This window comes from Columba livia, chromosome 17 (genome assembly GCF_036013475.1).
Source record: "Columba livia isolate bColLiv1 breed racing homer chromosome 17, bColLiv1.pat.W.v2, whole genome shotgun sequence".
Lineage (NCBI taxonomy): Eukaryota > Metazoa > Chordata > Aves > Columbiformes > Columbidae > Columba > Columba livia.
The window spans coordinates 2,396,017-2,407,196 of NC_088618.1; the positions used below are offsets into that span (position 1 = coordinate 2,396,017).

Consider the following 11,180-nt stretch of genomic DNA (forward strand, 5'->3'; position numbering starts at 1 on the left):
GGTTTGTGGCAATTCCCAATGAACACCGCTGGGCAACAGTGAGCTCTGCCCTGTGATTAGTTTTTGGTTGGTGTGACCACCCCCTGCCCTGGGACCTGGAACAGGACTCCTGAAGAAGCCTTTGTCCCAGTTTGGGGTTGACTAGAGAAATTCTTCCCCTACTTAATGCTGTATGAACAGTTCCCTGTTCCTCACAGGTTCATGGTGTCCCTGGGGCTGCACACATGGGGGGGGAGGATCGTAGAGTCTGAGCTTTGGGGAGAGAGAGGAATCCTCTCGGTGCCGTGATGCCAGGACTGTTCTGATGTTGGAGTGGGAATTAAGGACAGAAAGAAGCTGTTCTTCTATCTTAGATTATACTGGAAATGTTTATAGCAGAAAAAGGCTGTCTGATAAAATTATGCCAAATTATACAGGCTATTAAGGACACACTAGGCACCTTTCTTGTTATTCCTAGCTGTCCTCTGAACTCGGAGCTAGTTTAAACCTATATCCTTTCTCTTCCTCCCACTCACTTTCCCAGCATGTGGTGTACTTTATAATTTGTGAAGAGACTCGTTAATTTTTTGTTTTCTGTCTCATTTTTTCAGGTTTCTGACAGATGTGACTATGTCTTTGTCAATGGGAAGGAAATGAAAGGCAAAGTGAATGTCATAGTTAATTTTACTTACCAGCATCTGAGTGCCCCTTTAGAAATGACAGTCTGGGTTCCTCGTCTCCCGCTGCAGATAGAGGTCTCTGACACAGAACTAAATCAGATCAAGGGGTGGAGAGTTCCCATCATCTCTAATAAGAGGTAGGTTTCATTAGAGGATGTTCACTCTGGGCTGTGCACTTGCCAAAAACCTGTCAGGGCCAGTGGATCTGAACATGCTCATTTGGCCTTAATGCAATTCTGGTGTAAATTTGAAGGTCACCAGACATTCATTCAATAGGCTCCTGCACTGGACTTATGAGGGAAATGGAAACTGCAGGTTGCACGATCCTACATTGGAAATCAATTTTGTATTATAGCGCTAGTGACTGTGATGAAAAACTGCAATTGGTCAGGTTAGGCAGGACCAGCCACGAGGCAGCAGGAGGACACCAACAAGGACCAGCTCTGGCAAGACTGGTTGGTCTCCAGCCTGGTTCACGGGCCCTTCCAGTTAATTTATTCGTCGTTAATGACCACAATTAGTAAATACTTGTTTCTTATCACTGTAGGGTCCAGTGGCACTGATGAGCGTCCCAAAGTGATACACTAGGGCTTCAAAAATACACTGACCTGTGAGGTCAGTGACGTGAAAATGACAGCACAGAGATGGATATAGGCAGGTATAGACTGTATCTATTGTCATTGTTGTTATGAACAAGAAGAAGCAAATTATAAAGCAGGTACTTGCTATTCCCACCTACCTATGAAGACATCATTTATCACCTGGTTTCTGTTAGTATCACAGCAAAGAGATGGGGATTTTGATGGAGATTTGACTTCAACCTGAGTGCCCCACAGAAAGGGACGTATGCAGGTTCAGACAGGGGAGACTTCCATGGTGACACAGAGATATTTATGGGAAGATCCAGACAGAGAAAAGTGTGAAGGTCCTGAAAGTAAGGATTTAACATGGAAAATAATGGGAGGTGTTTGGAGAGGATGATGTGGTAGCGAAGCTAGCAGGCTGATCTCAGCAGCTGTTTCAAAGATAAAAGTGGGGGAACCTGACTGATTTCAGAAATGCACTGAAGAAAGCAGCTTCAGCGCAGCAACAGAAGGGGCAAAGGTCCCTTGTTCCAGCAACTGGGCTGCAGACTATTGTCAGCAAGAGCTCTCCTGCTGCAAGCTCTCCCAGCATCAGTTCCAACTAATTTTTGATTGTTGGTGTCCTACCAGGCCAGCCAGGGACAGTGACGATGAAGAAGAGGATGAACGTAAGGGCAGAGGCTGCGCCCTTCAGTACCAACACGCGATGGTGCGAGTCCTCACCCAGTTCGTGGCGGAAGCCCCAGAGCCCGGCGGGCAGCTGAGCTACTTACTGGGCTCTGACTGGCAGGTTGACATCACCGACCTGGTGAGTGACTTCATGCAGGTGGAGGAGCCAAGAATTGCCAAGCTCCAGGACGGACAGGTCTTGATTGGGCAGGAGCTTGGAATGACAACCATCCAGGTAGGGAACATTAATTGCTTAATCCTTTTCCTCCATTAACCCACCACTTTGGGAACCAAGGTACCGATCAGCTGTGCAGCAGCTGCTTGCATTAGCGACAGATGTTGAAGCCATGGACTTTTGAACGGAGGAGAGTTGCAGTGAGGACTGGAAGACACAGAAGAGGTGGTTTTCTCTTCTTATCTTGTGCCCTGAAGTAGATAGATTTAGCAAATTTATCCCAACCTGTGTACTTGAAAGCTGTTTCTGATTGTTTTTTTCTGAGGCTGTTTTTGGGCCTGGAGCTGGTACATGGGCTATCACAGGCACGCAGCGGGTGAAGCAGCTCGGTATTCTCAAAGCCTACACTGACAGAGCAAAGAGTAAAGTAAAAACTGACAGGGGGTGCCTGAGGGACTGAGACTAGAATGTGAGTCCTGTGGCATCAAATCCCTGCACACCTTGCAGTGTGTTACAAAATATAAAGGTTAGAATATGCACAAATAAATGTTCAGAATTTGCACAAAGCAATAGTAATAAGTGGCACCTCTAGAATGATGTTAAAAGACTGACTGATTAGTGACAACTAAGCTACGTTCTCAAGGGATGCAGATTTAGCTTCATCAGTTTCAGCCAATATGGCCAAGAATATGGCCTATAAATAGCATTGGATATGTGGATGTGCCTTAGTGTCCCCATTTGGAAGTAATTCACCTAAACCTGTGCCTGGTGTCGTGGGCAGCTTTTCACATAGAGTTCTTCCTGCTGTGCAGAGAATACTGGCCTAGATGAATCCATTGCTAGTACAAAGTAGACAACATGTTAACAAGCACTTGAACAGGAAAAAAACCGCAGCTCTCCAAACATTCTCAAGGTCCCAGACTGTCAAACCAGAAAGCAGCAAGCACACCTGTCGATAACACAGGTTGTCAGGGCTGGAGAAATGGGATCTGAGCTTTTTGACTTTCTGCAAAATCTGTGAAGGTTTTCTGAGTGACTCTCCAGAGCTCTGGGGCTTACAGTGCTCCAACAAAAAAAAATCTAAGGGAAAAAAAGCTGAAAGCACGTTATATTTAAAGAATACCTCTTATCAACTGCTTCCAAAATGCTCTGCACCCTCTATGGATCGTTAAATTCAACTTGCTTGCTAACGAGTGTCTTTGGATGTCATGTGCACTGACCTCCTTGCACATTTTTTTAACCAAAATAAGTTTTCTCTGTCGATTTTGTTTACAGTTTCATGACTGTTCATTGTAGCAATACATTAGCCTTTCTTTCTATAGGATAGAAATAAATGCTATTTATTCTATGGATTTTATGTAAATCTACAGATTGCATAGAAATATATGCTACATAAAAACCTGATCATTATTAAAATAATTGCGTGTCACATAAAGATTACATTCACAAATAATAATACACCTGCGACAGACATGATTAGCATATCTCATAGGTGGATGGCGTAGCTGATTAAAACTACATTGGCAAAAGGTGTTATAAGCACCCCATTATTGTGAAAGAGTTATCAAATGTGACCAACCATTTTTAAAGCATATTTTAATAGTGTCTGTCTGCTAAGAGTAATTCTGCCCATTACTAGAAATATCACTTATCTATACCGCAGTAGCTCCATGCAGCCGTTTTGCTCAGCGCTATGGAAAAAGGCTGCTGCTGACTTTGATCTTTCTTTCCAGATCTTGTCCCCCCTTTCGGATGCTATCCTGGCTGAGAAGACGGTGACAGTTCTGGATGAGAAAGTGACAATAACGGACCTGGGGGTGCAGCTGGTGACGGGATTGTCGCTGTCTCTGCAGCTCAGTCCGGGCAGCAATAAAGCCATTTTTGCTACAGCAGTCGCACAGGAGCTGCTTCAGTCTCCAAAGCAGGTACTACTGCCCACAGGTACTGTTTGTGGAAGGACTCTGATTCACTATACTGAACGTTACAAGCTGATGGAATCAAGCAGATTTTTATTAATAATATGATAAGAAAATGTTTTACTTATGGGCACTTTATTCTGAAGGCCACAAGGTGCCTTAACAGAAAAACAAAGATCCCACAAAAATGGCACTATATCTACACAAGCTCAGTCAGCAAACATTTGTTGTCTCTGCATCCCATCAATAACACATACAAGTCAATGACGTGTCAGAATTAAGAGACAAAAGTCCCCTTACACACGTCCCCCTCTCCCTTTCTGTCCCATCCAGCACCTGGTAGATCGCAGGAGACATTCCCACCTAAATTGCAAGTCCAGCCTCCCACCACAAGCAATGAAATCAACCAAAGGGTAACAACAAAAGTCTGTCTTTAAATGAGAAAGTATTTTGCATAGTGCCAACTCTCCTTCCTTTAGTTACTTTCTGTGAGCATTTTTAGAAGCTGGGGAACATCCCTCTCATTCTGATTCATTACTAGAATATGAATCAGTATCATTGACTCATTTCCTGATTTATGATTTCATAAACTAATTTTTTCTTCCTGTTATTCTCAGTTCCTGTATTATGGATCACTATCATATCATGGTCCCTTTCTCTTCACTCAGATCTTCCCCTGACATGATAAATCTTACAAAGTGCCTGAGGAGAATGGGAAAGTTTTCTCTCTACTGCAGATAAGCTTTGTTTCTGCCTTTGCTGTGGGGTTACTCCGTGAGCAATAGGAGACTTGCCCTCTTCTGGTGCAGGGAGCGGTTCACTCAAACCCCACACTACACAAACTCTCACAGATCTGAAATCCTTATGCTGAGCCACCCACATGCTGCCACTGTCCCTGTACGAGGTTACCAAGGGATTTTGGACTTGGCCGTGTCCCCATCAGCTCCTGCTTGATGGTTTTCCTTGTGCTTATGTCTATGTTTGAAATTTAAACCTTTTTATTTTCAACCCAAATCCATCAGTCTGGGATGTGCATCAAGGATGCACTGGGCTCTTAACGCTTAAACGTGTTCTGAGCGTTAAAGGTAAATGATCATGTTTGGAATCTGCCGAACTCTTGAGATGCTTTAATTTGTCACAGGGTCTTATCCTTGGGGTGTGGGATGAGAAATAATGCAGAACTGCAGTCTTTACAGGGTGATAAAAATCAGGCTCCCATAGTCTTCCAGGAGTTAAGAAATCAATGCCAAGCAGCTAGAAATAAGGCTAGTGAGCTAATCCATTGCTGACGTGGGGAGTTAAACAAACTACCTTGAAATCAGCCCAAAAGCTGGGGTAGATGGCATTTAGTCCTGATATGCTGCCCAGCACTGACATTTCAGTGCCCAGCAGTGGAGTCTGGCTGAGTCCCTCTCTGGATGCCGAGGTACAGTCAGAACAACATTGGATCAGCACTAAACCAGCGAGGAAGATGCGCACCCTCTACCCTGCCAGGACCGACTCTGTTTTAAAAGCATCTGATCCCTGCCGTTGCTTAGTACAAGATTTTCAGAGCACAATCCCTATAAGCAAGGCAAGGCAAAATTATTAAATGATTATGCAGGGTTAAGCAACACAGTGGGAGGATGAGAGTTGATGACATAAATTCTATGCAGCCTTCAAGAAATATCCAAAGATTAATAAACACAAAGCCGGGATTTATGACAGTGTCAGCAAAGTCTTAGGGCTCTGTCCTGAAATAGAGGCAGAAGAAAATTTCCCATTGAAGCAGGGGGAGCTTTATGGCTGTAAGGATTTCAGAATCAGGCCGGTAGATTATGCACAATACAATCCCAAAAGACCAGAGGCTTATTCTCTGTGATCTGAACTGGTGAATGACTATGTGCTAGAAACAATTTCAAAGATAATGATAAATATTTATTCTCTCTATATATGTTGGGTTATAATCTAAATACCATCCGTTTGAAAACCTGCTTATTTAAAGAAAGAAGACTTTTATAATCACGCTTTGAGCAAGTATGGGTATTAATCTTTTGGTTGGGTGTTTGTCTGTCTGTCAGGTACCCCCTCAGAGCAGGATGATCCCAGTTCTTGCCAGACAGAGCTCACATCATTTCACACACCAAAGAATCCACTCATCAAGCCAGGAGTCTTTCTGGGGTGGATTCTCCGGTGTTTAAGGAGGTACTAATATCCCAGGCAAAACAGAGCAAGTCAGACCATCAGAAGCAGGAATTACATTCCAGGAGAGCAATCTGAATTTTGTCTGTAAAACATTTATGTGCAAATGCCAACATGTTTTCAGGTAGCACAGCAATTTTCTGTAGCCATTCGAGAGTCCTTAGAGGACCTGAGTTTCAAAAATGGGTGAGTGTATGTTTTCTAAACTCTAAAAATACTTTAAAATGTTTCAGATTAGAAGCCAAAAGTCAAGGTTCCCAGGAATACTGCACCATTGCACATGTATAAGTACAGAATTAGTACTCAGGCCTGACCCATTTAAACTCGGTAAACCTCCATGCACTCTGAAGTATACAATCTGTGTTGCTGTAACACGAGATTAGACTTCATTATTGTCTTGCTTTTAATTGCTAACAAGCATGAAAATTGCCCTGGCTGTTTCCTAAAGAAGCAACTGATTGGTTTCCTCTGCTTGTACAAAATGCTTATTTAATTTGGGAGACAAAAATCAAGGACTGAAGGTATGGAGCCATGTATGGACCTCCTTGCTATATTAGGTATTTTTTAACATGTGTTATGTGTAACAAGAGGAGACTTTGTATTTTAAGCAGTTTAGAATTAATGTAATTTTTTCTTTCATTTAAATATACAACAGTAAATGATCTCAGTCTCTGGTAATGCTTTCTGACATGCAATTTATTATGGTGCTGAAGTAGATTCTGCAGAGCCCAGGGGATACAGCTCCTTTAAGCACCTTTGGGGAAACAAATCTTATTATCAATGAGTGTTTTAAACGAGTGTTTTTCTTCATATCTTGGCAAGATATTAATTTTATTGCTTTCCCTGTTTATTTCTTTTCTGGTTATAAACGTTATATGTATCTTGTGAGGAATAGACCAGGACAGAACATATTTCCCTCAGTGTTTATTCTGAGTGTGCGTATATTTGTTTTATATATTATAGGAAGCAGCCATCAGCTGCTGGATCCAGTTCAGTGATGGGTCCGTCATGCCCCTGGATGTTTATGACTCCAAAGACTTCTCCTTGTCAGCCACATCTCTGGATGAGAAGGTGGTCTCGGTTCACCATGATCCCAAATTCAAGTGGCCTGTGATTGCTGCTGAGACAGAAGGCCAGGGGACTCTGGTGAAGGTAGAGATGGTGATCAGTGAATCGTGCCAGAAATCCAAAAGAAAGAGCATCCTCGCTGTTGGGAGTGGTAGCATCAAAGTCAAGTTTGGGCAGAGTGATGCCAACCCTAACATCAGCGACAGTAAACACAGGGGTGCTGGTGTCCACCTGGAGAATCACGCGAGTGACCGGCGGCAGAAAACCACTTTGCAGGAAAGAGCTGGGCTAGATGGTCAGTATTACAGCTCCTCAATGGGCCAGGAGCAAGGCAAAGGAACCACCACTCAGAGGTCTATTTTAAGTAAAAAAGAAGACAGAGAAAGCCTCCTGGACGATGACAGTCATCTGCAGAACATCCCAATAGACTTCACAAGCTTCCCTGCACAGGTGGATCTGCCAAGAAACAATGGAGACTTGGAAGAGAATGACCTAGTCCAGACCCCCAGGGGACTCAGTGATCTGGAGATAGGGATGTATGCTCTTCTGGGAGTCTTTTGCCTGGCAATCCTGGTCTTTCTTATCAATTGTGTCACTTTTGCTTTGAAGTACAGAAACAAACAAGTTCCCTTTGAAGAGCAAGAAGGCTTGAGCCACTCGCATGACTGGGTTGGGCTGAGCAACAGGACAGAACTTCTGGAGAATCACATAAATTTCTCATCCCAACAAGATGAACGTATCACAGCCATTGACAGAGGAGTGGACTACGAAGAGAGCAAATATCTCCTCAACACAAATACCACCAAAAATATTAATGGACAATCTTTCAGGTCTACTGAGTCCACATTCACTGAAGGGAAAGAACAGAAAAGTGAACCAACTACTTCTCCTACCTCTAAGAGGAAACGGGTTAAATTCACCACCTTCACCACCATCTCCTCTGATGATGGGTGTCCAACTGTCAACTCAATCTTGATGAGCAGTGAGGATGACATTAAATGGGTCTGCCAGGATATGGACCTGGGGGAGTGCAAAGAACTTAAAAACTATATGGAGAGATTACATGAAAACGCGTAATGAGATACAAAAGACTTTTCTGTTTGATTTGTTCATTTGTTCGTTTTTTCACTCACCTTCTGCCTTTAATTTTGGGTAGTGGGGCAAAATGTTATATTGATAACAAGAATCAGCTGGTGGATAATAACTCAGTGGAGCCCCAAGAAGCCACCCAAAAGCAGCTGGGAGAGCAGAGATCCTGGACAGCTCTTAAAATTCAAGTCTTCTCTGTGCTCAGAGATGCAAGTGAGAGATGTGTGTAGGTTTTTGATGCATGGTAACATAAAAAAAAACTTAGCAAAATAATACTGTCTCATTCTCTGAGCTTTCCCAGGAAATCAATAAATATAACAAACTCCAGTGCAGTTTGGATATTACAAAGTTCGCACAGTTCTACTGTTCAATATTGCAAGCTTTGGTTAAAAGCAAAAAATTGGTTTCAGAATAAATAGATCCATGAAGAGAACATGTCATTCAAGCCACATGCAGAGCATATCCATCCTGAACTTTAATTTAAAGCCGACAAAAACCAACAGTGCGAGCAAAGCAGCTCCCAGAGCTGAAAAGTCATGAGTTTCCAAAGAATCCGGATGGGAAAAAGGAGTAACTGGGCTGTTTACAAACCAGCATGTTTGCCTCCCAAGCACTGAGAATGGATACACATATACAGTTAAAACTGAAACTCTCTTTTTAAGTAGATGCCAAGGTAATAACTTTGCCAGCCAATTTTCTGTATTCTTAATTTGTAAAATAGGAGAAGATATAATCTATACTCAGAATATCACTCATCTAAAGGAAGGTCTGTTTTGGAAAGTTTGAGAGAACAAGCTATTTTTCAAAGCCCACTTGATTTGATTGTCCTGTTTCAAATTTGTATTTCCTGGAGCGCTCCCCACCCAGCACCCCCAGGGCACTTCGGAAGCGTGTGGTTCCCTCCCTCCCTTCCACGCACACTCGCTCCTCCAGCGCCTGCCCTGGCCGAGCACGGACACCGTGGGTACCGCGCTGGCACTTGCTTTGCGTGCTGTCATTTACCAAAGTCGGCCGCTCTCTCCCGGGTCAGTGTAGCGTGTGCTGGACTCGGACACCAACAGCAGCTGCCGCTCTGTCCGTCCCGTGTCCCGGAGAGATCAGGTTGGTGAGTTCCTTCTGCTCGTGCTGCTTCAGACCCTGCTGGGCACGTTCAGAGGGCGCTCGGAGGTCACAGAGGAGAGCTGCACATGCGACATTGAACCCCGAACAGCTAAACTCCGGAGATAACATTTGTTTCTCCCAGAGGTGATGATTATCTTTTGTTTTCCTCTGATAAGGATGTACATATGGTAGGATTTCAGTGATTACCCTTTGAATCCGATGTGCCCTCCAGCCCTAAAACCACGACATATTTTGTGCGGTCCAAAAGCAGTCTCTAATGACCAGTGGCAAAGTGCCAAAGCACTAACTAAAATACAGCTTATATTTCAAGTTGCCCTTTATTTTCCAGAGTGAGTCTTTGCCCTCCTTTTATTATTAAGTCTCTGTCATTGAATCTAGGCTGCTCAGTTTAATACACACCCGCTCTCCCACAAACACTTAGATTGGATCCCTCTATATTTAGAATGTACTGTAGATTTTAAGAATGTAATATATATATATTTATAAACATGCCAACTGTGAATAAAATTTGCATTTTAGTGGCTTCATCTTTTTTCCTACTCTTAACGCCTCTTTCCTTTCACTGTCAGAAGTTTTACCCTAAAAGAGACTGGCAGCAACATGGAGAATTGTCCTTTGATGAAACAGTCAATTAAGGCTCTTGGCACAATCTGGTCACAAAGCTTTACATTGTGCGATGTTGGGTGGAGAAGATATAACATCAACAACATGTTATGCTACAAATGTATTTGCACCAAGTCACCCTTCCAAGATTTGAAACTATTTGCAAATAAATCCACATGTATATTTCTAGCCTGAAAGCCTGATGTGTGAGTTTCTGATTTTGGTGCGATTGGGAGGATCCACATTTGGCTAAACGCCTTTGAAGACAATTCTAAAAGAGTAAGTTGGTGTACATAAGGCAAACATGCCCAAGATTTTGGAAATCAATACTTGCACATCAGACGGTCTTTGCTTTCTTTCAGCATCTCTCATCGGTGCCTGGATCACTTGAGCTCCAGGACAAGGTGCAGCGTGAGGACAGCTCAGAGCAGGGCCCAGACTAACTCAGGCTGAGCTCAGGTGAGGGGAGCAGCCTCCCAGCAGGTTCCGCACTGTTCTAGCTCACAGTCTATAGAGCCATTTGGGGCGATTTTTACACATCGCTACATCATGTCCACAGAGACTTACCCTTAGTAATGTGGAGGTCAGGGGAAAAGTGGTCAAATCTCAGCTGGCAGGCTGTGCAGAGCAGATGCGTGCGTGCAAGGCTGCCTTGCACAAGCGGCACTGCTGGCCAGTCTTTCTCCTTTGGCAGGAGCAGGTACAAGCCACGCTGGGAGCAGGCTGTCACAATCGCTTTACCAGTGAGCTGCTGTGGTAAATCCAGATTTCTGCATTAACCGCCTCTGGGGAACATGAAGAACTAACAGCAAGTTCATCTGGTAGCACAAACCACTGAAATGTTCTCCTAGGACAAAACAGCCGCCAGCTACAGTGCTAAGGATACTGACATTCAGATTTATGCCTCTCTGCTTGCTCTGAGGTCCCTGCTGTCTCTAACAGCTGTAGCTTGCTATTATCCATAGGGCAATGCTATAAATAATACCTAGTGTTTAGAGTGCTCTTTGTCCACAGATCTCAAAATGCTCTGAGCAAGGTGGATTCCTTATTGACGTGGAGAACACCAAGGTTAAGTGATTTGCCCAAAGTACCATAGGAAATCTATGGCCAAACC

The 11,180-nt window shown here is 43.6% G+C and overlaps 1 protein-coding gene across 4 annotated transcripts in view; it reads left to right on the forward strand.

Annotated features, from left to right (window-relative positions):
• TMEM132D (transmembrane protein 132D) overlaps positions 1 to 10,263 on the forward strand; it is a 226,691-nt gene extending 216,428 nt beyond the window's left edge. For all 4 annotated transcript variants that reach the window (XM_065032801.1, XM_005498362.3, XM_065032802.1 and 1 more), the window contains 4 exons: positions 591 to 796; positions 1,874 to 2,147; positions 3,821 to 4,012; positions 7,148 to 10,263. In XM_065032801.1, coding sequence (XP_064888873.1) covers positions 591 to 796; positions 1,874 to 2,147; positions 3,821 to 4,012; positions 7,148 to 8,329 — 1,854 coding nt within the window. In that variant the 3' untranslated portion in view covers positions 8,330 to 10,263. The remainder of the gene's footprint in view (positions 1 to 590; positions 797 to 1,873; positions 2,148 to 3,820; positions 4,013 to 7,147) is intronic.
• The last annotated feature ends 917 nt before the right edge of the window (positions 10,264 to 11,180 follow it).